This window comes from Staurois parvus, unplaced genomic scaffold (assembly GCF_062004578.1).
Source record: "Staurois parvus isolate SC_StPar_1 unplaced genomic scaffold, SC_StPar_1.0 ptg001438l, whole genome shotgun sequence".
NCBI classification, from domain to species: domain Eukaryota; kingdom Metazoa; phylum Chordata; class Amphibia; order Anura; family Ranidae; genus Staurois; species Staurois parvus.
The window spans coordinates 83,614-111,306 of record NW_028319234.1 but is presented as its reverse complement, the minus strand read 5'-3'; the positions used below and the strand labels follow the sequence as shown (position 1 = coordinate 111,306).

At 48.4% G+C, this 27,693-nt stretch overlaps 1 protein-coding gene across 2 annotated transcripts; it reads right to left on the bottom strand.

Annotated features, from left to right (window-relative positions):
- Positions 1-318: 318 nt before the first annotated feature.
- On the bottom strand, positions 319-27,049 carry LOC149435963 (sodium/potassium-transporting ATPase subunit beta-2-like). 2 transcript variants are annotated; one of them, XM_089662216.1, is made up of 8 exons: positions 26,923-27,049; positions 17,724-17,852; positions 16,341-16,448; positions 14,685-14,893; positions 9,637-9,708; positions 9,518-9,544; positions 4,158-4,268; positions 319-4,041 (listed from the first exon to the last, which is right to left on the bottom strand). In XM_089662216.1, the coding sequence occupies exons 1-8, from the start codon at positions 27,032-27,034 to the stop codon at positions 3,880-3,882; spliced, it is 930 nt and encodes a 309-aa protein (XP_089518342.1). In that variant the 5' UTR covers positions 27,035-27,049; the 3' UTR covers positions 319-3,879. The 2 variants fall into 2 exon arrangements, with proteins under 2 accessions (XP_089518342.1, XP_089518343.1); XM_089662217.1 differs by lacking the exon at positions 9,518-9,544.
- Positions 27,050-27,693: the final 644 nt, after the last annotated feature.

Below are 27,693 nucleotides of genomic sequence, written 5' to 3'. Positions count from 1 at the left end.
TGTCCCTTACATTGGTGATCAGTGGGAGGAATGTTCCTTACATTGGGGGGTCAGTGGGAAGAATGTCCCTTACATTGGGGGTCAGTGGGAAGAATGTCCCTTACATTGGGGGGTCAGTGGGAAGAATGTCCCTTACATTGGGGGGTCAGTGGGAAGAATGTCCCTTACATTGGTGGTCAGTGGGAAGAAGAGGGTGCCCCCATTGTATATAGTTTCGGTGTCCCCATTGTATATAGTATCCCCACTGTAAAGTTGGGGGGTGTCACTGACCTCCTTTCACCAACATTCAATGTGTGCCATGAACAGAGTGAGACGGAGTAGAAATCACGGAATCTTTATTGATGAACCCGGCAGCTGAATCCACTCTACAATAAATATGGTATATACACATCATTATATACAGTGCGTGGACGAGGTGCTGTGTGTGGCAGTGCGTGGACGAGGTGCTGTGTGTGGCAGTGTGGCAGTGTGAGTGTCAGTGCGTGGACAAGGTGCTGTGTGTGGCAGTGTGAGTGTCAGTGCGTGGACGAGGTGCTGTGTGTGGCAGTGTGAGTGTCAGTGCATGGACGAGGTGCTGTGTGTGGCAGTGCGTGGACGAGGTGCTGTGCGTGGCAGTGCGTTGACGAGGTGCTGTGTGTGGCAGTGCGTGGATGAGGTGCTGTGTGTGGCAGTGCGTGGACAAGGTGCTGTGTGTGGCAGTGCGTGGACGAGGTGCTGTGTGTGGCAGTGCGTGGACGAGGTGCTGTGTGTGGCAGTGCGTGGACGAGGTGCTGTGTGTGGCAGTGCGTGGACGAGGTGCTGTGTGTGGCAGTGCGTGGACGAGGTGCTGTGTGTGGCAGTGCGTGGACGAGGTGCTGTGTGTGGCAGTGCGTGGGCGAGGTGCAGTGTGAGTGTCAGTGCGTGGACGAGGTGCTGTGTGTGGCAGTGCGTGGACGGGGGGTGTACAGAAATTGGGGGAAGATTTCTAATCTTGAACACTTCAGCATGTTTCCTGAAAGGCCATCAATTCATTGGCTGATCATTTCCGGGGATGGTGGTCTTTGAATGGACGGCCTTAGGCAGGAATAGAGGCAGCTAATTGTAATTGGATGCCTTTTGGAGGGGGCAGTGGCAGTTGTCTTGACACTCCTTGACAATGACAGTTGTAGTTTATTGGATGCTCTTTAGTGGAGATGGTGGTAGTTGTTTGGACAGTCTTTCATGGGGATGGTGGCAGTTTATTGGACACCCTTTGCTGGGGATGGTGGCAGTATATTGGGCACCCTTAGATGGTGACAATAACTGTTGATTGGACACCTTTTAGTGGGGACAATGGCAGTTTATTGGAAGCCCTTTGGAGGGGATGATGGCAGTTTATTGGATGCACTTTGGTGAGGATGGTGGCAGTTGTTTGGACAACCTTTGGTGGGAATGGTGTCTATTTACTGGGCAACCTTAGATGGAGACAATAGCAGTTGGTTGGACAATCGTAGGTGAAGACATTAGGAGTTTATTAGACACCGTTTAGTGGGGATGGTGGCAGTTAACTAGATGCCCTTTGGTGGGGATGGTGGCAGTTGATTGAGCAACCTTAGGTGAAGACAATAGGAGTTTACTGGACACCCTTTAGTGGGGATGGTGGCAGTTGTTTGGATGCCTTTTGATGGGGATGGTGGAAGTTAATTGGATGCCCTTTGGTGGGGATGGTGACAGTTGTTTGGACAACCTTTGGTGGGGGTGGGGGTGGTGGCAGTTTATTGCATGCCCTTTGGTGAGGATGGTGTCAGTAGTTTGGACAACCTTTGGTGGGAATGGTGACTGTTTATTGGTCTCCCTTAGATGGGGACAATAGCAGTTATTTGGACGCCTTTTGATGGGGATGGTGGAAGTTAATTGGAATCCCTTTGGTGGGGATGATGGCAGTTATTTGAATGACCTTTGGTGGGAATGGTGGCAGTTGACTAAGCAACTTAGGTGAAGACAATAGGAATTTATTGGACACCCTTTAATGGGGATGGTGGCAGTTGTTTGGATGCCCTTTTATGGGGATGGTGGAAGTTAATTGGATTCCCTTTGGTGGGGATGGTGACAGTTTTTTGGACAACCTTTTGTGGGGATGATGGCAGTTTATTGAATGCCCGTTGGTGAGGATGGTGTCAATTTCTTGGACATCCTTTGGTGGGAATGGTTTCTGTTTATTGGGCACCCTTAGATGGGGACAATAGCAGTTGTTTGGATGCCTTTTGATGGGGATGGTGGAAGTTAGTTGGAATCCCTTTGGTGGGGAGTATGGCAGTTAATTGAATGCCCTTTGGTGGGGATGGTGGCAGTTGACTGAGCAACCTTAGGTGAAGACAATAGGAGTTTACTGCCCTTTGGTGGGGATGGTGACAGTTGTTTGGATACCTTTTGATGGGGATTGTGGAAGTTAACTGGATGCCCTTTGGTGGGGAGGGTGACAGTTGCTTGGGCAACCTTTGGTGGGGGTGGGGGTGGTGGCAGTTTATTGCATGCCCTTTGGTGAGGATGGTGTCAGTAGTTTGTACAACCTTTGGTGGGAATGGTGACTGTTTATTGGTCTCCCTTAGATGGGGACAATAGCAGTTGTTTGGATGACTTTTGATGGGGATGGTGGAAGTTAATTGGAATCCCTTTTGGTGGGGATGATGGCAGTTAATTGAATGACTTTTGGTGGGGATGATGGCAGTTGACTAAGCAACCTTAGGTGAAGACAATAGGAGTTTATTGGACACCCTTTAATGGGGATGGTGGCAGTTGTTTGGATGCCCTTTTATGGGGATGGTGGAAGTTAATTGGATGCTCTTTGGTGGGGATGGTGTCAGTTAATTGAATGCCCTTTAGTGGGGATAGTGACAGTTTTTTGGACAACCTTTTCTGGGGATGATGGCAGTTTATTGAATGCCGTTGGTGAGGATGGTGTCAGTAGTTTGGACAACCTTTGGTGGGAATGGTGACTGTTTATTGGGCACCCTTAGATGGGGAAATTAGCAGTTGTTTGGATGCCTTTTGATGGGGATGGTGGACGTTAATTGGAATCCCTTTGGTGGAGACGATGGCAGTTAATTGAATGCCATGTGGTGGGGATGGTGGCAGTTGACTGAGCAACCTTAGGTGAAGACAATAGGAGTTTACTGGACACCCTTTAGTGGGGATGGTGGCAGTTGTTTGGATGCCTTTGATGGGGATGGTGGAAGTTAATTGGATGCCCTTTGGTGGGGATGGTGGCAGTTGCTTGGACAACCTTTGGTGGGGGGTGGTGGCAGTTTATTGCATGCCCTTTAGTGAGGAAGGTGTCAGCAGTTTGGATAACCTTTGGTGGGAATGGTGACTGTTTATTAGGCTCCCTTAGATGGGGACAATAGCAGTTGTTTGGACGCCTTTTTATGGGGATGGTGGAAGTTAATTGGATGCTCTTTGGTGGGGATGGTGGCAGTTTTTTTAATAGTCCTTGGAGGGGGCAGTGGAAGTTGCCTGAACACTCCTAGGCAGGAGCAGTAGCAGTTGACTGGATGCTCTTTGGTAGAGACAGCAGCAGTTAATTGGATGCTCCTAGATGGGGGCAATAGCAACTGACTGTATGCCACTTGGTGGGGATGTGGAATGTTGTCTGAACACTCCTTGGTAGACACAGTGGCATTTGTGTGGACACTTTTTAGTGGCAGTTTCAAGATGGGATATAAGCCTACATGGTGCTGCAATCATTTCCTTCTAGTCATTACTCCCCCAGCCCGGTGTGGCAGTCCATCCATGGTGACAGATGTATGAGCAGGGTGGGAGGAGGCAGTGATATCCTATGACTACAAGCCCGTTCCTGGCTCTGTCAGTCTATGTTGGAGTAGATGGAAAGGTATGGAAGACAATCTTCACCAAGTTGTGTCTTCAAGAGTCGATCCTCAGCCTGAAGATCACCCGTCCCTGGAATTTGTCCCGCTCATCCTGATTTTTGATGTTGGCGGCGTTTATGCGGCATTCCACGTTATGGTCCATGTTGTGTGTCGCATTCAGGAATTTCACCGCCACGAAGGGCTGGGTGTAGTTTTTCTGTTTGGGAGAAAAGTCCAAGAAAAGTGAGATTGGTGGAGAGAGTGATTGGAGAATGATGGCAGAACACAACATCTGATTGGTTGTTGAATTCTCCCTCATGGAGGGGTTCTTACCTGAGCCCGGTTTCCATAGTAGGGAAAGTACATGAGGTCGATGCTGCCCAGGCCCTGGCTGGTGCTGGGGAAGTAGACTCTGCTGCCCAGGTGACTGTCATTTTCCTCATTCTGGGAGAGGAGAGATGGGTCAGATTCCGGGGTGATATCACATTGATTGTCCTATCATACACCGGGGCAGATATTGGGGTGATATCACATTGATTGTCCTATCATACACCGGGTCAGATATTGGGGTGATATCACATCGATTGTCCTATCATACACCGGGTCAGATATTGGGGTGATATCACATTGATTGTCCTATCATACACCGGGTCAGATATTGGGGTGATATCTCATTGACTGTCCTATCATACACCCGGTCAGATATTGGGGTGATATCACATTGACTGTCCTATCATACACCCGGTCAGATATTGGGGTGATATCACATTGATTGTCCTATCATACACCGGGGCAGATATTGGGGTGATATCACATTGATTGTCCTATCATACACTGGGTCAGATATTGGGGTGATATCACATTGATTGTCCTATCGTACACCCGGTCAGATATTGGGGTGATATCACATTGATTGTCCTATCATACACCGGGTCAGATATTGGGGTGATATCACACTGATTGTCCTATCATACACTGGGTCAGATATTGGGGTGATATCACATTGACTGTCCTATCATACACCCGGTCAGATATTGGGGTGATATCACATTGATTGTCCTATCATACACCGGGGCAGATATTGGGGTGATATCACATTGATTGTCCTATCATACACTGGGTCAGATATTGGGGTGATATCACATTGATTGTCCTATCGTACACCCGGTCAGATATTGGGGTGATATCACACTGACTGTCCTATCATACACCCGGTCAGATATTGGGGTGATATCACACTGACTGTCCTATCATACACCTGGTCAGATATTGGGGTGATATCACACTGACTGTCCTATCATACACTGGGTCAGATATTGGGGTGATATCACACTGACTGTCCTATCATACACCCGGTCAGATATTGGGGTGATATCACACTGACTGTCCTATCATACACCCGGTCAGATATTGGGGTGATATCACACTGACTGTCCTATCATACACTGGGTCAGATATTGGGGTGATATCACATTGATTGTCCTATCATACACCCGGTCAGATATTGGGGTGATACAGATTGATCGTTCATATCTCAGAACAGGCCGGATGTGCCAGGTTGGGCCCTCCATCTACATAACACAGGCTGGGGGTCAGGGGGGGCTGTGGACAACCTCTTTCTCCTATAGAATAATCATGAGGAATAACAGCATCTAAATATCATAGGAAACAGTTACAATGTATATTATATTCTGTGTAGTTGGATATATACTACACGCCTGATCATCCCACGCCTGGACTACTGCAACTCCCTCATCATCCCACGCCTGGACTACTGCAACTCCCTCCTCATCCCACGCCTGGACTACTGCAACTCCCTCCTCATCCCACGCCTGGACTACTACAACTCCCTCATCATCTCACGCCTGGACTACTGCAACTCCCTCCTCACCGGCCTACCCCAGTGCAGGCTCTCCCCACTCCAGACCATCCTGAACTCAGCGGCCAGACTCATCCACCTCACCACCCGCTCCACCTCTGCCACCCCCCTCTGCCTCTCCCTCCACTGGCTCCACCCCCCTCTGCCTATCCCTCCACTGGCTCCACCCCCCTCTGCCTATCCCTCCACTGGCTCCACCCCCTCTGCCTCTCCTTCCACTGGCTCCACCCCCCTCTGCCTATCCCTTCACTGGCTCCACCCCCTCTGCCTATCCCTCCACTGGCTCCACCCCCCTCTGCCTCTCCCTCCACTGGCTCCACCCCCCTCTGCCTATGCCTCCACCTCTGCCACCCCCCTCTGCCTATCCCTCCACTGGCTCCACCCCCCTCTGCCTCTCCCTCTCCCTCCACTGGCTCCACCCCCCTCTTCCTATCCCTCCACTGGCTCCACCCCCCTCTGCCTATCCCTCCACTGGCTCCACCCCCCTCTTCCTATCCCTCCACTGGCTCCACCCCCCTCTGCCTATCCCTCCACTGGCTCCACCCCCCTCTGCCTCTCCCTCCACTGGCTCCACCCCCCTCTGCCTCTCCCTCCACTGGCTCCCCATTGCCCAATGCATTAAATTCAAACTGCTCACTCTGACCTATAAGGCCATTCACAACACTGCCCCTGACTACCTCACCGACCTGATTCCCAAGTACCACCCTACCCGTACCCTTCGCTCTTCACAAGACCTCCTTCTATCTTGCTCCCTGGTCTCCTCCTCCCATGCACAACTGCAGGACTTCTCCAGGTCCTCCCCCATCCTCTGGAACTCACTACCCCAATCCATCAGACTGTCACCTTCCCTCCTCACCTAACAGCCGCTGCCCTTCCCTCCTCCTACCACTCCATCCCCCACAGCCATTTCCTCCTGTACCACTATCCCCTCCCTCCTAGATTGTAAGCTCGAAAGAGTAGGGCCCTCTTACCCCTCGTGTGCTGTTTGTTGTTACTGTAATGTTTTATGTATTGTCCCCCCTCTATTGTACAGCGCTGAGCAAACCCTTTGGCGCTATATAAACTCGATATAATAATAATATACTATATTGCCAAAGTATTGGGCCCCGGCCTTTCCACACACATGACCTTTAATGGCCCCCCAGTCTTAGTCCGTAGGGTTCAATATTGAGTTGGCCCCGCCCTTTCCACACACATGACCTTTAATGGTCCCCCAGTCTTAGTCCGTAGGGTTCAATATTGAGTTGGCCCCGCCCTTCCCACACACATGACCTTTAATGGCCCCCCAGTCTTAGTCCGTAGGGTTCAATATTGAGTTGGCCCCGCCCTTCCCACACACATGACCTTTAATGGCCCCCCAGTCTTAGTCCGTAGGGTTCAATATTGAGTTGGCCCCGCCCCTTTCCACACACATGACCTTTAATGGCCTCCCAGTCTTAGTCCATAGGGTTCAATATTGAGTTGGCCCCGCCCTTTGCAGCTATAACAGCTTCAACTCTTCTGGGAAGGCCGTCCACAAGGTTTAGGAGGGTGTCTATGGGAAGGTTGGACCATTCTTCCAGAAGCACATTTGTCAGGTCAGGCACTGATGTCGGGGGAGGAGGCCTGGCTCGCAGTCTCCGCTCTAATTCATCCCAAAGGTGTTCTATGGGGTTGAGGTCAGGACTCTGTGCAGGACAGTCAAGTTCCTCCACCCCAAACTGGCTCCTCCATGTCTTTATGGACCTTGCTTTGTGCACTGGTGGCCAGTCATGTTGGAACAGGAAGGGGCCATCCCCAAACTCTTCCCACAAAGTTGGGGGCATGAAATTGGCCAAAATGTCACCTTAAGAGTTCCCTTCACTGGAACTAGGGGGCCAAGCCCAACCCCTGTAAAACACCCCCACACCATAATCCCCCCTCCACCAAACTCTACACTTGGCACAATGCAGTCAGGCAAGTACCGTTCTCCTGGCAACCGCAGAACCCAGACACGTCCATCGGATTGCCAGACAGAGAAGCGTCATTGGTCCCTCCAGAGAACACACCTCCCCTGCTCTAGAGTCCAGTGGCGGCGTGCTTTACACCACGGCATCCGACGCTTTGCACTGCACTTGGTGATGGAGGGCTTGGATGCAGCTGCTCGGCCATGGAAACCCATTCCATGAAGCTCTCTACGCACTGTTGTTGGGCTCATCTGAAGGCCACACCAAGTTTGGAGGTCTTTAGCTATTGACTCTGCAGACAGTTGGCGACTTCTGCGCACTGTGCGCTTCAGCATGCGCTGACCCCGCCCTGTCATGTGACGCGGCCTACCACCACTTTGTTATAATCCCACTAACAGTTGAGCGTGGAATATTTAGTAGCCAGGAAATGTCACGGATGGACTTATTGCCCAGGTGGCCACCTATCACGGGACCACGCTTGGAGTCACTGAGCTCCAGAGAGCCACCCATTCTTTCACCAATGTTTGTAGAAGCAGTCTGCATGCCTAGGGGCTTGATTGTATACACCTGTGTCCATGGAGGGGATTGGAACACCTGAATCACATGACTGGGAGGGGATTGGAACACCTGAATCACATGATATGGAGGGGATTGGAACACCTGAATCACGTGATTGGGAGGGCAGGCCCAATACTTTTGTCAATATAGTGTATGTCTAGCAGTGTCTAGTATAAATGTATAGGCTATGTGTTGGGTGTCTGTATGGGATGTAGGCATCTCCTCTAGGTTCCACATTTTCTTGTCCCATATATAAGGTTACATACTATATTCTTTATAAAAGAGATGTATATTCTATATTCTGGGTGCCTCTATGGGATACAGGCAGGGGCTGGCTATGGGGGTCTATCAGATACATTTATAGGGTCTATAAGTTTGTGTTTAGGTCTCTGTTTTAGGTCCCTTATGGGATATAAACTGTGGCAGGCTATGGGGCATCTCCTATAGGTTCCACCTCTTGTCCCATCTATAGAGTTACATACTATACAGTATATTATATAATAGGGTTAGGGTATATTCTATGTTCTAGGTGCCTTATGGGATATAAGCCAGGGCAGGCTATGGGGCATCTCCTATAGGTCCCACCTCTTGTCCCATCTATAGAGTTACATACTATACAGTATATTATATAATAGGGTTAGGGTATATTCTGTGTTCTAGGTGCCTTATGGGATATAAGCCAGGGCAGGCTATGGGGCATCTCCTATAGGTCCCACCTCTTCTTGTCCCATCTATAGACTTGATGTACACACTACATTCTTTATAATAGTGATGCATGTTTTATGTTCTAGGTGTCTGTATGGGATATAGAAGGGGCAGGTTATGGAGGTCTATCAGGAACATCTATGGGGTCTATAAGGTGACTATATGGCTTCTCCTATGGGGACAATTTCTTCCTGTCTTATATATAAGGTAGCATTATATTCTGTATCATAGTAAGGTATATATGATTCCCTACATATATAGGGATCATGTATGAAGAGTGACATTATAGGGTTGCTCTATGGCATCTCCTATAGGTTCCACTTCTTCCTGTCTCATATACCATATTCTGCATAGTAGTGATGTATATTCTATCCTTTATATACAGTAGACTTTGGTGTGAAGAGTGACTTTATAGGGTTGATCTACTACGGCATCTCCTATAGGGTCCATCTCCCACCATCATCATACAGATATGTATCTCTCACTATCACAAGCAGGCATATTCTACATAATTGGGATGCGTGGTCCTCATATCGCTTGGAAGGGTTTACTACAGGGGTCTATAAGCTGCTTCTATAGGTCTATATGAGGAGCCTATGGTGCCTTCTATAGGCTCCACCTCTTACCGTTTCATTTACAGCGAGTTTTATCTTCTGGAGACAATAAAGAGAGAGACACAGTGAGTCTGAGATAACGGACATGACAGATGGGAAGCAGAAGAGCTCAGAGCCCACCATGTACTCACCCTGCCGAAACATCTGATAGTGATGGAGTTGTTGGAGAGGCTCGGGATGATTTGTGGGAAGAAGTTTATCACCTGCAATGACAGAGATGGAGGAGAATGATGAGAACAACATTCTGATGTTAGGAAGAGAAGAATGATGAAGACCTATGTTCTGATGTTAGGAAGAGAAGAATGCTGAGGACCACCACTCTTATGTTAGGAAGAGAAGAATGATGAGGACCACCACTCTTATGTTAGGAAGAGAAGAAGGATGAGGACCACCACTCTTATGTTAGGAAGAGAAGAATGATGAAGACCTATGTTCTGATGTTAGGAAGAGAAGAATGCTGAGGACCACCACTCTTATGTTAGGAAGAGAAGAAGGATGAGGACCACCACTCTTATGTTAGGAAGAGAAGAATGATGAAGACCTATGTTCTGATGTTAGGAAGAGAAGAATGCTGAGGACCACCACTCTTATGTTAGGAAGAGAAGAATGATGAGGACCACCACTCCTATGTTAGGAAGAGAAGAATGATGAGGACCACCACTCTTATGTTAGGAAGAGAAGAATGATGAGGACCACCACTCCTATGTTAGGAAGAGAAGAATGATGAGGACCACCACTCCTATGTTAGGAAGAGAAGAATGATGAGGACCTATGTTCTGATGTTAGGAAGAGAAGAATGATGAGGACCTATGTTCTGATGTTAGGAAGAGAAGAATGATGAGGACCTATGTTCTGATGTTAGGAAGAGAAGAATGATGAGGACCTACATTCTGATGTTAGGAAGAGAAGAATGATGAAGACCTATGTTCTGATGTTAGGAAGAGAAGAATGCTGAGGACCACCACTCTTATGTTAGGAAGAGAAGAATGATGAGGACCTATGTTCTGATGTTAGGAAGAGAAGAATGATGAGGACCTACGTTCTGATGTTAGGAAGAGAAGAATGATGAGGACCTACGTTCTGATGTTAGGAAGAGAAGAATGATGAGGACCTATGTTCTGATGTTAGGAAGAGAAGAATGATGAGGACCTATGTTCTGATGTTAGGAAGAGAAGAATGCTGAGGACCACCACTCTTATGTTAGGAAGAGAAGAATGCTGAGGACCACCACTCTTATGTTAGGAAGAGAAGAATGATGAGGACCTATGTTCTGATGTTAGGAAGAGAAGAATGATGAGGACCTACGTTCTGATGTTAGGAAGAGAAGAATGATGAGGACCTACGTTCTGATGTTAGGAAGAGAAGAATGATAAGGACCTATGTTCTGATGTTAGGAAGAGAAGAATGATGAGGACCTACGTTCTGATGTTAGGAAGAGAAGAATGATGAGGACCTACGTTCTGATGTTAGGAAGAGAAGAATGATGAGGACCTACATTCTGATGTTAGGAAGAGAAGAATGATGAGGACCTATGTTCTGATGTTAGGAAGAGAAGAATGATGAGGACCTACGTTCTGATGTTAGGAAGAGAAGAATGATGAGGACCTACGTTCTGATGTTAGGAAGAGAAGAATGATAAGGACCTACGTTCTGATGTTAGGAAGAGAAGAATGATGAGGACCTATGTTCTGATGTTAGGAAGAGAAGAATGATGAGGACCTACATTCTGATGTTAGGAAGAGAAGAATGATGAGGACCTATGTTCTGATGTTAGGAAGAGAAGAATGATGAGGACCTATGTTCTGATGTTAGGAAGAGAAGAATTATGAGGACCTACATTCTGATGTTAGGAAGAGAAGAATGATGAGGACCTACGTTCTGATGTTAGGAAGAGAAGAATGATGAGGACCTATGTTCTGATGTTAGGAAGAGAAGAATGATGAGGACCTACATTCTGATGTGAGGAAGAGAAGAATGATGAAGACCTATGTTCTGATGTTAGGAAGAGAAGAATGATGAGGACCTACGTTCTGATGTTAAGAAGAGAAGAATGATGAGGACCTACGTTCTGATGTTAGGAAGAGAAGAATGATGAGGACCTACATTCTGATGTTAGGAAGAGAAGAATGATGAGGACCTATGTTCTGATGTTAGGAAGAGAAGAATGATGAGGACCTACGTTCTGATGTTAGGAAGAGAAGAATGATAAGGACCTACATTCTGATGTTAGGAAGAGAAGAATGATGAGGACCTATGTTCTGATGTTAGGAAGAGAAGAATGATGAGGACCTACATTCTGATGTTAGGAAGAGAAGAATGCTGAGGACCACCACTCTTATGTTAGGAAAAGAAGAATGATGAGGACCTACGTTCTGATGTTAGGAAGAGAAGAATGATGAGGAACTATGTTCTGATGTTAGGAAGAGAAGAATGATGAGGACCACCACTCTGATGTTAGGAAGAGAAGAATGATGAGGACCACCACTCTGATGTTAGGAAGAGAAGAATGATGAGGACCACCACTCTTGTGTTAGGAAGAGAAGGATAAGGACCTACGTTCTGATGTTAGGAAGAGAAGAATGATGAGGACCACCACTCCGATGTTAGAAAGAGAAGAATGATGAGGACCACCACTCTGATGTTAGGAAGAGATGAATGATGAGGACCTACGTTCTGATGCTAAGAAGAGACGAATGATGAGGACATACGTTCTGATGTTAGGAAGAGACAAATGATGAGGACCTATGTTCTGATGTTGGGAAAAGACAAATGATGAGGATCACCATTCTGGTGTAGGGAAGAGGAGAATGATGAGGACCTACATTCTGATGTTACGATGAGAAGAATAGAGAAATGGAGGCAACATGAAGAGAGATGGGGGCAGGGGCCGACTGACAACTCATGGGGCCCCTGGGCAATAGGGGATCATGGGGCCCCTGTGTCCTTGCCCAAACTCAAAAAGGCCTATGAAAAAGGTACCAGGGGCATCTCATGGGGCCCCCTACTGACCCCGGGCCCTCAGGTAGTGCCCGAGTTTCCAAATGGTCAGTCCGCCCCTGGATGGGGGTAACCTACAAACAGTTAGATGTAGGGAGGTTATAAGTAGTCACCTCAAGATCTCTGTAACGATGTCTGACTACTTGTTCCTCATACACTGACAACCAACGTACAATCAAGCAGACAGTGGGGTGGACCTGTTTTCTTGGACATCTAATTTTTGCAGATGGAGGTAACATATGGAGATGGAGGGGGGAGGGGGTGTGGTCACTGTAACATAAATGTAAGAGTCGGGTATTTGAGACGTGACGTGATCAGTAGAAATATGTAATTGTAGATCTGGCCTCGGCCCGTATTATTACAGATCAGTATTCAGTCAGAGACATATGTCCTCCAATTATCAACTGAAAGGCCAGAGCAGCTTCTAGGCTAGAGGGGTCACTGAGGTGCCAATACAACGTTCTCACCTATGTAGTCAGAATTTGCCACCTTCTTGAACCTAAAAGAAGAATCCTAGTCATTTCGGCTACAAGAGTCAGCAGGGGACCAGGAGTGGCTCCAATTTGTCTGCCAGCTCTGACTTATACCCACAGATCAGAGGAATCTATTTCATCTCTCATAAGACCTAAAATATTAGTTGCAGAGAGATGAAAATACTTCCTTCTGATTGGACACACTGCAGGCTCCATCTACATGTAAAACTGTATTTGTAGCCTCTGTAGAATCCCAGAGAAACACACAAAATGATTATACGGCGCCTGATTGCGATAGCTGAACAATGATTGGTACTGTTGCCATTGGACTGACTCGCTGGTGTCGGAAATCCTATCCCTGAGCCAGTGATCTGAATCGTTCCTGGCCCATTCAACTCTGAGCTCTTCAGAACACAAAACGTCCTGTGGGCTGGTACAGGACACCCCCCAGGGATGATTGACCAACGACTAATGTCCAGCCCACATCCATATTTCAACAAGTTGAGGACCCTGAGATATGGACGGCGTGATTCGTACAGAGTCGGTTCTATTGACTGGCGAATCGCGGACTTTCTCTGACTTGCTCCAGTCGCAGGATAAATATTGGTAAAAGTTTTATTTCTGTTTTTATTTCCTTTTAATTTCATAGTGAATAGCCAATTGTGTGTCTTTTTGTATTTTCTGTAACTCTTTTTTCTTTGTACATATTTTATGCACCGCCCACTTTTGGGATATTAAATCATAAAATGAATAAGTGACTTCTGTGTACTTAAGCTCGGGCTCATATCTCCGGAGAGATTGGATTGGATTGCAGTGTCTTTATACGCTCGGTCAAGCTCATTGACTATCTGTGTGCAATTGCACTGTGTGTTGGCAGATTGCATGCAGATTGTAAAGTAGCAGATCTGCCAGACAGAAATCTGTGTGTGTGGTGTCCCAAGAGACCGTTCTGCGGACAAACTGTTTGGTGGTGGCAAGCTACCTTTTGTTGTGCATCTAGTGTGGGGGTGGGGTGTGGGCAGTGGAAGAGTGATTAACACTGGGGTTCTATCTGGTAGGATAGTTGGAGGAATTCTAGAAGGTTGTGCTAATTACTAGACTGCTCCCCAACCCTTAGAGTGCACCAGATTGTATATAAGATTCCTATCTGCCTGAGTGTGGTCAGCCATCTGGATTGGAGTGGAGTCTCCCTCTAGTGGTGGCCAGAGGTAGTGCGGGCTGTGAAAGGGTATCACGGCCAGTCTTATATGCTCAAAGTCCTCCTCATTCCCTCTTTACCCCAAGGCACGGACCACGCCTCGGTTAGCTAGTCGCTCTGGGCGTACGTTTTATCTGTGACAGTCAACAAGACAGAATGTGGGACATAATACCTCCAACCTGGGTACAAGCCAGTCATGAGAACCTGAGAAAAGTTCTCCCTGATCCCTACTCTATCCAGAATGAAAGTGTGGAGGACCATAAACCCCCAAGGGGATGCCGTTGTGTCAGGCGAGGCCTGGGCCAGGCCATTTAGTAAGCATCACCTCTTGTAGGGTTTTAGAAGAGTTGGGGTGATGTAAAGGGGTTGAAACAGCATTACCAAACAGGGGTGTACAGCCAGATGAGGGGATTCTGTGTATCATCATATCTGGGGGTGCACATAGATACGAGGGGAGGTTTAAGATATGGTAAATCTCAAGCACCCCAGCCAAGTCCTCCAAATACCTCACCCGATTCATTTTAATGAGCACACATGGCGTTCCATTGGCATATCCGAACGTGGGATCCAATCCTATCCCGGAGCAGTCACCCAGATTATCCCGTACAAACTGACAAGCCTTCTTGGGGTAATTCCTGACCTCCCCGGTGTCATCCTGCCGGTTGTAGACTCCGGGCGTACACATGGTGCCTCTATGTTCTTGGACAGATTGGTTATAATCTGTGGGAGAGAAGGGGATAGTGACGGCTCCAGAAGATTTCCGAGAGATGGCCACACATTAGAATGGACCTACACTACTTACAATTTCAGAGGATAGAGAAAGACCTTTAGAAGGAAGAGAACTATTGTGGCAATACAACAGCCTAGGTACAGACATTGTAGGGGTACTAAAAGGATAAGGTCCCTCTGAGGGGTGGTGGATGGAGCTGGATGTTGGAGATCTGGATAGAGGACCACATTATGAAGGTAGATATCATGGGCAGAGATTGGGCACAGTGTGTGTTGGAGGGATGGCTGAAGATAAAGTATCTCTAAGATAGCGGATAACAGGGAAAAGCACAATACAGAATGGGGAGGATGGGATGAGGAAGATCATATTTAGAGAGGTGAAGGGTGGATGATGTGGGGGAAATATGGGATACAAGAGACGAGTAGAAGACCTACAGGTGGAAAGATAACAACAATAGTAGATAGTAGAATGCACTGGATGTAACTGAGGGGCATGTGAGCCACTGGATGATACAGGTACAGTTCAACCATTTGGAGGGAATAGTGGGGGTACTTATTAGATGAAGGTGATGAAGAGATATTAGATGACAGACAGTCCTGAACATGGGCAACTGTCAGACTTGTGGGCTGGTAGTCAGGAACGACATCAGATGAATGTGTTAGGGACATATTGGATGGCAGATGATCCTGTAGATGAGCACAAGTATCAGACTTGTAGGGTGATAGCTGGACGTCAAATGAATGTGTTCAGGAGATAGGAGGTGATCATGGGGAAGGGCATCAGGTGTAGGAGCTGGGGAGATATTGGATTGCAGATGGTCATTTTAGATGGGTTGCAGGCGACAGAGTTTTGGAGTGATAGTTAGGAAAGATATCAGGTGAATGTGTTAGGGACACATTGGGATAGCAGATGGTCCTGGGGATAGGTATCAGGTGTAGGTGCTGGAGAGATATTGGATGACCAATGGCCCTGTAGGTGGGTGCAGATGACAGACTGTTGGGGTAATAGTCAGGAAGGATATCAGATGATTGTGTTCGGGAGAATATTGAATGGGAGATGATCCTGGGTATGGGTATCAGGTGTAAGTACTGTGGAGATATTGGATGACAGATGGCCCTGTAGGTAGGTGCAGGTGAAAGAGTTTTGGGGTAATAGTCAGGAAGGACATCAGATAAATGTGTTAGGGGCATATTGGAAAGTAGATGATCCTGGGGATGGGTATCAGGTGTAGGTACTGGGGAGATATTGGATAGCGGATGGTTTTGGAGACAAGTACAGGAGGTAGACTTTTGGGTGATTGAGGGGTATGCTTATCAATGGAGGGTGGTAGGAAGACAGAGAGGGGAATGTATATCAGTGGAGGGTGGTGGGAAGATATAGATGAAATATTGGATGACAAATATAAACAGAATGTATAAGAGATCTCAGTAGACTTACCTTGCAGCACAGTATGAAGGCCATCAACATAATTATGCCAGGTAGTGTTCTGTCCATTAATGCTATATACGATCTCCAGGGCGTCCAACTTGGGTCTGATCATTAATCCTGTGAGGAGAAAGGCTGCAGATATGAGAGAGATTTCTGACTGATGATTCCTAAAGAGTGGATACATGGAGCTGGATGGGGCAGGATCCATGGCAGCAAATTATTTGATTGCTCACCTACCCCACCATGTTCTTCCCAAAAACTCATGATTTACCAACTCTACCATGTTCTCTTCAAAGAATTATCACCCACTCCTGCATGTTTTCTTCAAAGACTGATGAATGGCCCGCTTCACCATGATCTACCCAAAGAATGAAAGCTCACTCCCTCCACCAAGTTCTCTTCAAAGACTGATGACTGACCTGCTCCACCATGATCTGCTCAAAGACTGAAGGCTCACTCCCTCCACCATGATCTACCAAAGAATGAAAGCTCACTCCCTCCACCAAGTTCTCTTCAAAGACTGATGACTGACCTGCTCCACCATGATCTGCTCAAAGACTGAAGGCTCACTCCCTCCACCATGATCTACCAAAGAATGAAAGCTCACTCCCTCCACCAAGTTCTCTTCAAAGACTGATGACTGACCTGCTCCATCATGATCTACTCAAAGACTGAAGGCTCACTCCCTCCACCATGATCTACCCAAAGAATGAAAGCTCACTCCCTCCACAAAGTTCTCTTTAAAGACTGATGACTGACCTGCTCCACCATGATCTACCAAAAGACTGAAGGCTCACTCCCTACACCATGATCTACCCAAAGACTGAAGGCTCGCTCCCTCCACCATGATCTACTCAAAGACTGGAGGCTCACTCCCTACACCATGATCTACCCAAAGACTGGAGGATCACTCCCTACACCATGATCTACCCAAAGACTGAAGGCTCGCTCCCTCCACCATGGTCTACCCGAAAACTGAAGACTCACTTCCTCCACCATGGTCTACCCGAAAACTGAAGACTCACTTCCTCCACCATGATTTACCCAAAGATTGAAGTCTCTCTCCCTCTACCATGTTCTCTTCAAAAACTGACAGTTCTCCTGAACCAAGTCTTGCTCTCCATTTTCCCAGCATCCCCCTCTACACGAAGGTGGATTCTAGTTTTGAGATGTTTGTACACAGCTATCCCCATCACATTGGGATCCCATGAGCACCCATAATGTACTTCTCCAGCTACGTGTGAAGGTTTCTGAGGATGAGGACTGTATGGAGAGGCCTGGGTACTCCAGCGAAAAGTAGACCTTCATTTCCACCAGCTATAGTATATGAATATAGGAAACCCCTACAAGAGGCGGATGAATGGGCGGGGGGGGGGGGGGGGCTTCTCTTACCTGGATTGACCAGTCGATCTGCATATTTTGGATTATATTCGTCAATGGTCTGCAGCAACACCCACATACTGAGAGTGAAGACAGCCGTGAGGAAGGCGTAGAACAGCAGATAGAAGATGAGGATCAGTGCTGGGGGAACAAAGGGTTAGTCTCATTAGTCGCTGACTACCAGGAGGTGCAGAGGGTGACGTATCAAGCACTGTGCTGGGAAAGCCAAAGGGGGATAAAATCGGGGCGTTTCAGGGCAATGGTGTAAATGAGGACCATCTGCATATTATGATTCCATTGTTAACAAATTCAGAAACGGATCTCTGATGGCACCCTTTATGGAGTCCTCGTCTCTGTGAATGACTATAATACCTAACACAGGGACACCTCTGGGAAAATCTCCAATATAGAAGGAGCAGGACCCAATACAGGGACACCTCTAGGAAAATCTCCAATATAGAAGGAGCAGGACCCAATACAGGGACACCTCTAGGAAAATCTCCATTGTAGAAGGAGCAGGACCCAATACAGGGACACCTCTAGGAAAATCTCCATTGTAGAAGGAGCAGGACCCAATACAGGGACACCTCTAGGAAAATCTCCATTGTAGAAGGAGCAGGACCCAATACAGGGACACCTCTAGGAAAATCTCCATTGTAGAAGGAGCAGGACCCAATACAGGGACACCTCTAGGAAAATCTCCATTATAGAAGGAGCAAAACCTAATACAGGGACACTTCTAGGAAAATCTCCATTATAGAAGGAGCAGGACCCAATACAGGGACACCTCTAGGAATATCTCCATTATAGAAGGAGCAGGACCCAATACAGGGACACCTCTAGGAATATCTCCATTGTAGAAGGAGCAGGACCCAATACAGGGACACCTCTAGGAAAATCTCCATTGTAGAAGGAGCAGGACCCAATACAGGGACACCTCTAGGAAAATCTCCATTGTAGAAGGAGCAGGACCCAATACAGGGACACCTCTAGGAAAATCTCCATTGTAGAAGGAGCAGGACCCAATACAGGGACACCTCTAGGAATATATCCATTGTAGAAGGAGCAGGACCTAATACAGGGACACGTCTAGGAATATCTCCATTGTAGAAGGAGCAGGACCCAATACAGGGACACCTCTAGGAAAATCTCCATTATAGAAGGAGCAGGACCCAATACAGGGACACCTCTAGGAATATCTCCATTATAGAAGGAGCAGGACCCAATACAGGGACACCTCTAGGAATATCTCCATTGTAGAAGGAGCAGGACCCAATACAGGGACACCTCTAGGAAAATCTCCATTGTAGAAGGAGCAGGACCCAATACAGGGACACCTCTAGGAAAATCTCCATTGTAGAAGGAGCAGGACCCAATACAGGGACACCTCTAGGAAAATCTCCATTGTAGAAGGAGCAGGACCCAATACAGGGACACCTCTAGGAATATATCCATTGTAGAAGGAGCAGGACCTAATACAGGGACACGTCTAGGAATATCTCCATTGTAGAAGGAGCAGGACCCAATACAGGGACACCTCTAGGAAAATCTCCATTATAGAAGGAGCAGGACCCAATACAGGGACACTTCTAGGAAAATCTCCATTATAGAAGGAGCAGGACCTAATACAGGGACACCTCTAGGAATATCTCCATTATAGAAGGAGCAGGACCCAATACAGGGAAACCTCTAGGAATATCTCCAATATAGAAGGAGCAGGACCCAATACAGGGACATTTCTAGGAATATCTCGATTGTAGAAGGAGCAGGACCCAATACAGGGACACCTCTAGGAATATCTCCATCGTAGAAGGAGCAGGACCTAATACAAGGACACGTCTAGGAATATCTCCATTGTAGAAGGAGCAGGACCCAATACAGGGACACATCTAGGAATATCTCCATTATAGATGGAGCAGGACCTAATACAGGGACACTTCTAGAAATATCTCCATTATAGAAGCAGCAGGACCAAATACAGGGACACCTCTAGGAATATCTCCATTATAGAAGGAGCCGGACCCAATACAGGGACACCTCTAGGAGAATCTCCATTATAGAAGGAGCAGGACCTAATACAGGGACACTTCAAGGAATATCTCCATTATAGAAGCAGCCGGACCCAATACAGGGACACCTCTAGGAAAATCTCCATCGTAGAAGGAGCAGGACCCAATACAGGGACACCTCTAGGGATATCTCCAATATAGAAGGAGCAGGACCCAATACAGGGACACTTCTAGGAATATCTCCATTATAGAAGGAGCAGGACCCAATACAGGGACACCTCTAGGAAAATCTCCATTATAGAAGGAGCAGGACCCAATACAGGGACACCTCTAGGAATATCTCCATTATAGAAGGAGCAGGACCTCATACAGGGACACCTCTAGGAAAATCTCCATTATAGAAGGAGCAGGACCCAATACAGGGACACCTCTAGGAATATCTCCATTATAGAAGGAGCAGGACCCAATACAGGGACACCTCTAAGAATATCTCCATTATAGAAGGAGCAGGACCCAATACAGGGACACCTGTAGGAATATCTCCATTGTAGAAGGAGCAGGACCCAATACAGGGACACCTCTAGGAATATCTCCATTGTAGAAGGAGCAGGACCCAATACAGGGACACATCTAGGAATATCTCCATTATAGAAGGAGCAGGACCCAATACAGGGACACCTCTAGGAATATCTCCATTATAGAAGGAGCAGGACCTAATACAGGGACACATCTAGGAATATCTCCATTGTAGAAGGAGCAGGACCCAATACAGGGACACCTCTAGGAATATCTCCATTATAGAAGGAGCAGGACCCAATACAGGGACACTTCTAGGAATATCTCCATTATAGAAGGAGCAGGACCCAATACAGGGACACCTCTAGGAATATCTCCATTATAGAAGGAGCAGGACCTAATACAGGGACACCTCTAGGAAAATCTCCATTATAGAAGGAGCAGGACCTAATACAGGGACACCTCTAGGGATCTCTCCATTATAGAAGGAGCAGGACCCAATACAGGGACACATCTAGGAATATCTCCATTGTAGAAGGAGCAGGACCCAATACAGGGACACATCTAGGAATATCTCTATTGTAGAAGGAGCAGGACCCAATACAGGGACACCTCTAGGAATATCTCCATCATAGAAGGAGCAGGACCCAATACAGGGACACATCTAAGAATATCTCCATCATAGAAGGAGCAGGACCCAATACAGGGACACATCTAAGAATATCTCCATTGTAGAAGGAGCAGGACCCAATACAGGGACACCTGTAGGAATATCTCCATTGTAGAAGGAGCAGGACCCAATACAGGGACACCTCTAGGAATATCTCCATCATAGAAGGAGCCGGACCCAATACAGGGACACCTCTAGGAATATCTCCATTATAGAAGGAGCAGGACCTAATACAGGGACATTTCTAGGAATATCTCCATTATAGAAGGAGCAGGACCTAATACAGGGACACCTCTAGGGATATCTCCATTATAGAAGGAGCAGGACCCAATACAGGGACACATCTAGGAATATCTCCATTGTAGAAGGAGCAGGACCCAATACAGGGACACATCTAGGAATATCTCCATTGTAGAAGGAGCAGGACCCAATACAGGGACACCTCTAGGAATATCTCCATCATAGAAGGAGCAGGACCCAATACAGGGACACATCTAAGAATATCTCCATTGTAGAAGGAGCAGGACCCAATACAGGGACACCTGTAGGAATATCTCCATTGTAGAAGGAGCAGGACCCAATACAGGGACACCTCTAGGAATATCTCCATCATAGAAGGAGCCGGACCCAATACAGGGACACCTCTAGGAATATCTCCATTATAGAAGGAGCAGGACCTAATACAGGGACATTTCTAGGAATATCTCCATTATAGAAGGAGCAGGACCCAATACAGGGACACCTCTAGGAATATCTCCATTATAGAAGGAGCAGGACCTAATACAGGGACACTTCTAGGAATATCTCCATTATAGAAGGAGCAGGACCTAATACAGGGACATTTCTAGGAATATCTCCATTATAGAAGGAGCAGGACCCAACACAGGGACACTTCTAGGAATATCTCCATTATAGAAGGAGCAGGACCTAATACAGGGACACCTCTAGGAATATCTCCAATATAGAAGGAGCCGGACCCAATACAGGGACACCTCTAGGAATATCTCCATTATAGAAGGAGCAGGACCCAATACAGGGACACCTCTAGGAATATCTCCATTATAGAAGGAGCAGGACCTAATACAGGGACACCTCTAGGAATATCTCCATTATAGAAGGAGCAGGACCCAATACAGGGACACCTCTAGGAAAATCTCCATTGTAGAAGGAGCAGGACCTAATACAGGGACACTTCTAGGAATATCTCCATTATCTGTCTATGTAGCAGAAAACAATACAATAGGTGATCACACGGTGATGTCACAGATTACAGCATGGCTCTGATTGGCCAGGTGACAATACGGAGAGGAAATGATTGTATATAATAAAACATCTGCCCTCCGACATAATCACCTGAATTCCATAATCCCCAACTTTATTCATCTCATCAGCACAATATTTCCAACTCTTCTCCGACCTAATCTGCTCAATGTAATCCGATAAAGAGACCCAGGGACATGGAGAGAGAGGAGAGAGGAGGGGGAGGGGAGAGAGGAGAGGGAGGCGGAGAGGAGAGGGGAGGGGGAGGGGAGAGAGGAGAGGGAGGTGGAGAGGAGAGGGGAGGGGGAGGGGAGAGAGGAGAGGGGGGAGGAGAGAGAGGAGAGGAGAGAGGAGGGGAGAGAGGAGAGGGAGGAGGAGGGGGAGGGGAGAGAGGAGAGGGAGGAGGAGAGAGAGGAGAGGAGGGGGAGGGGAGAGAGGAGAGGGAGGAGGAGAGAGAGAAGAGGATAGAGGAGGGGGAGGGGAGAGAGAGGAGAGGGAGGAGGAGAGGAGAGGGGAGGGGGAGGGGAGAGAGGAGAGGGAGGAGGAGAGGGAGAAGGAGAGGGAGAGGAGAGGGGAGGGAGAGGTGGGGAGAAGGGAGAGGGAAGAGGAGAGAGAGGAGAGGGAGGAGGAGAGGAGAGGAGAGAGGATAGGAGAGGGAGAGGTGGGGAGAAGGGAGAGGGAAGAGGAGAGAGAGGAGAGGGAGAGGAGAGAGGGAGGAGGAGAGGAGAGAGGGAGAAGAGAGGAGAGGAGAGAGGAGGGGAGAGAGGAGAGGGAGAGAAGAGAGGGAGAGGAGAGAGGGAGAAGGAGAAGGAGAGGAGAGAGGAGAGGTGGGGAGAAGGGAGAGGGAAGAGGAGAGAGAGGAGAGGAGAGAGGGAGAGGAGAGGGAGTGAGGAGAGGGAGAGAGTAGAGGAGGGAAGAGGAGAAGGAGGGGAGGAGAGGGAGAGTAGAGGAGGGAAGAGGAGAAGGAGGGGAGCAGAGGGAGAGGAGAGAAGAGGAAGAGAGGAGAGAGAGAGGAGAAGGAGAGAGAAAGGGAGAAGGGGAGAGGAGAGGGAGAGAGGAGAGGGATAGGAGAATAGAGGAAGAGGGAGAAGGGGAGGAGGAGAGGAGAGGGAGAGAGGCAAAGAGAAGAGAGGGAGAGAGGAGAGGAAAGGAGAGGAAGAGGAGAAAGGGAGGGGGAGAGGAGAGGGAGAGAGGAGAGGGAGAGAGGCGAAGAGAAGAGAGGGAGAGGAGAAAGGGAGGGGGAGAGGAGTGCTGGTTACTAGGCTCCAGAACCAAGGCCTGATAACACCCTTCCAGAAGAGTGGAGACCAGTATGATCCAGCCAAGTCCATCAGCACTCCGGGGAACCTATTCAGTATCCTCAACCTCCTGACACAACACAACGTCCTCAGTAGAAGCCAGGCGGGGTTCATGCCAACCACAGACCACAGACCACAGACCACAGACCACGCCTACACCCTGCACAGTCTCATCAAGAACCATGTCCACAATACAAAACATGGGAAGAAAGTCGCCTGTTTTATGGACTTTAAGAAGGCCTTTGACTCCATGTGGCACCCAGGCCTGTTCCTGAAACGAATGGAGAGTGGAACACATATGATGTCATCAATGAGTTCATATACCGAGAAACGATGCAGCATAAAGGTTATTGGTTTAAATCCTAACCACGGCACAACCTGCCTGGAGTTTGCATGTTCTCCCTGTGCCTGTGTGGTTTTCTTCCGGGTACTCCGGTTTCCTACCACTCCAAAGACATGCTGGTAGGTGAATTGGCTCCTGTGTACATTGGCCCTAGTATGTGTATGTATGAATGTGAGTTAGGGACCTTAGATTGTACGCTCCTCGGGGGCGGGGACTGATGTGAATGTACAATATATATGTACAGTGCTGCGTACATTGACGGCGCTATATAAGTACCTGAAATAAATAAATAAAAGGACAGAGCATGCTCGGCAGGCCCGTGGAGTCAGGGCTGCAGCCGATGTCCAACCCTCTTCAACATCTACATCAAAGGACGGTTATTAAAAAACAAAACACAAAATATATATAAAAAAAACCAGGCAGACGCAATGGACCACTTGGTCTGATTTCTGCCCTCACTTTTCTATGTTCCTAACTGGCTGCAGCTCTAGAATCCTCCCCAGCACCTGGACTGACTCTACGTGACACCGAGGTGAGGTTCTGCCGTATGGATGACCTCCTACTACTGTCACCATTGAGAAAGGTCTACAAGACGACCTGGAAGTTCTGGAGAAACTCCGTGCCACATGGGCACCACTATCAACTCAAAGAAATCAAAAGTCATGGCGTTCCAAAGGGAAAACACCGAACAAACTAAGAGCCCTTCATTTCCCTTACCGACTAACAACTACACACACCTCGGCCTAGAAATCAACCAATCAGGAGGATCCAAGCCAGCCATCATCATCACCCATCAATCCTTCTTTATGGCAGAGTTTGGGGTCCTCTCAACTACCCAGACCAGTCCAAATGGGACTCCAGCCCACCAGAAATATTTCAGCTGGAATTCTGCCAGCACCTCTTCCAAGTCCATCGGAGCTCCTCCAGCAGTGCTTGCCGGTCTGAGCTGGAAAGATTTCCCTGCTCTCAGTACAGAAGAGGGCGCCATCATACTGGGACCACCTACAAAACAGCAGTCCTAGCGCCACCATTGACCAATAAAGACCAATCCAAGCCATGTGGCCTGCAACAACCCATCAGTGCCTTGTCCTCCCCAAACTCCCAATAATTCACCCTGACAAAATCTCAAATAGAGGAGGATCCCCGGGAACTGTGATGTGGGGTGCTGTAGAGGAGGATCCCCGGGAACTGTGATGTGGGGTGGTGTAGAGGAGGATCCCCCTGAATGGTGATGTGGGGTACTGTAGAGGAGGATCCCCGGGAACTGTGATGTGGGGTACTGTAGAGGAGGAGCCCCGGGAACTGTGATGTGGGGTGCTGTAGAGGAGGAGCCCCGGGAACTGTGATGTGGGGTGCTGTAGAGGAGGATCCCCGGGAACTGTGATGTGGGGTGCTGTAGAGGAGGATCCCCGGGAACTGTGATGTGGGGTACTGTAGAGGAGGAGCCCCGGGAACTGTGATGTGGGGTGCTGTAGAGGAGGATCCCCGGGAACTGTGATGTGGGGTGCTGTAGAGGAGGAGCCCCGGGAACTGTGATGTGGGGTGCTGTAGAGGAGGAGCCCCGGGAACTGTGATGTGGGGTGCTGTAGAGGAGAATCCCCGGGAACTGTGATGTGGGGTGCTGTAGAGGAGGATCCCCAGGAACTGTGATGTGGGGTGCTGTAGAGGAGGATCCCCATGAACGGTGATGTGGGGTGCTGTAGAAGAGGATCCCTCTGAATGGTGATGTGGGATACTGTAGAAGAAGATCCCCCTGAATGGTGATGTGGGGTGCTGTAGAGGGGGATCCCCCTGAACAGTGATGTGGGGTGCTGTAGAGGGGAATCCCTCTGAACAGTAATGTGGGATGCTGTAGAGGGGGATCCCCCTGAACGGTGATGTGGGATGCTGTAGAAGAGGATCCCCCTGAATGGTGATGTGGGGTGCTGTAGAGGGGGATCCCCCTGAACTGTGATGTGGGGTGCTGTAGAAGAGGAACTCCCTGAATGGTGATATGGGGTGCTGTGGAGGAGGATCCCCTTGAACTGTGATGTGTGGTGCTGTAGAGGAGAATCCCCCTGAACGGTGATGTGGGGTGCTATAGATGAGGATCTGCCTGAATGGAGATGTGTGGTGCTATAGAAGAGGATCCCCCTGAATGGTGATGTCGGGTGCTATGTAGGGGGATCCCCCTCAATGGTGATGTGAGGTGCTATAGAAGAGGATCCCCCTGAATGGTGATGTGCGGTGCTGTAGAGGAAGATCCCTTTGAACAGTGATGAGGGATTCTGCACAGGGGGATCCCCCTGAATGGTGATGTGGAGTGCTATGCAAGAGGATCTCCCTGAACTGCGATGTGGGGTGCTGTAGAGGAGGATCCCCCTGAACTGCGATGTGGGGTGCTGTAGAGGAGGATCCCCCTGAACTGTGATGTGGGGTGCTGTGGAGGAGGATCCCCCTGAACTGTGATGTGGAGTGTAGAGGAGGATCCTCTTGAACGGTGATGTGGGGTGCTGTAGAGGAGGATCCCCTTGAACGGTGATGTGGGGTGCTGTAGAGGAGGATCCCCTTGAACGGTGATGTGGGGTGCTGTAGAGGAGGATCCCCTTGAACGGTGATGTGGGGTGCTGTGGGGTGCTGTGGAGTAGGATCCCCTTGAACGGTGATGTGGGGTGCTGTAGAGGAGGATCCCCTTGAACGGTGATGTGGGGTGCTGTAGAGGAGGATCCCCTTGAACAGTGATGTAGGGTGCTGTGGAGGAGGATCCCCTTGAACGGTGATGTGGGGTGCTGTGGTGCTGTGGAGTAGGATCCCCTTGAACGGTGATGTGGGGTGCTGTAGAGGAGGATCCCCTTGAACAGTGATGTAGGGTGCTGTGGAGGAGGATCCCCTTGAACGGTGATGTGGGGTGCTGTGGTGCTGTGGAGTAGGATCCCCTTGAACGGTGATGTGGGGTGCTGTAGAGGAGGATCCCCTTGAACAGTGATGTAGGGTGCTGTGGAGGAGGATCCCCTTGAACGGTGATGTGGGGTGCTGTGGAGGAGGATCCCCCTGAACTGTGATGTTGGGATGTCAGTACCTTTATAGATGCCCTGTTCTCCCCCCCCATAGATTCCCCTTACCCCCCAGCTCTTACCCCAGCTGCTGGCAGTGCGGCCCATGAACTCCCGGGTTCTGGGGTTCCATATAAACTCCTTCCACTCATCCATGATCTGGGAACAGGTTTTCTTCTGGCTGGGATCTGACATCCTGCCGTCCGGTGTGCTGCCTCTGATCCCGGCTCTGCTCTGCCCTTCACTATTTATCCTCTCCTAGCTCCCCCCCCCCCATATGTTCCTAATCCGCCATCATCCTCCCTCCCCCACCTGTAGATGGCAGACTCTGATATCAGAGGTCACCTCTGTCCCCCCAACAACTCTCCTTTATTAGAGGAAATGATTCCCCTACATCACATACAATGGGCCATTCTGTCCTGTTCCTGCCTCCTACATTCTATGACATCATGTGATATATTCTGTTGTATGGGATTATACAATGTATCCTTCCTCGCTGTGCGCAGACGCTTCTCCTCCATACCGTGTCATATTGTATATTATATCTGTTATATGGGATTATACAATGTATCCTTCCTCGCTGTGCGCAGACGCTTCTCCTCCATACCGTGTCATATTGTATATCATATCTGTTATATGGGATTATACAATGTATCCTTCCTCGCTGTGCGCAGACGCTTCTCCTCCATACCGTGTCATATTGTATATTATATCTGTTATATGGGATTATACAATGTATCCTTCCTCGCTGTGCGCAGACGCTTCTCCTCCATACCGTGTCATATTGTATATTATATCTGTTATATGGGATTATACAATGTATCCTTCCTCGCTGTGCGCAGACGCTTCTCCTC

Coding starts and splice junctions, on each gene's coding strand:
- LOC149435963 (XM_089662216.1), bottom strand. CDS start 27,034: ATGTCAGATCCCAGCCAGAAGAAAACCTGTTCCCAGATCATGGATGAG. Junction 14,894..16,340: donor CCTTCATACTGTGCTGCAAG/GTAAGTCTACTG, acceptor TCTCTCCCACAG/ATTATAACCAATCTGTCCAA. Junction 4,042..4,157: donor ACTATGGAAACCGGGCTCAG/GTAAGAACCCCT, acceptor TCTCCCAAACAG/AAAAACTACACCCAGCCCTT.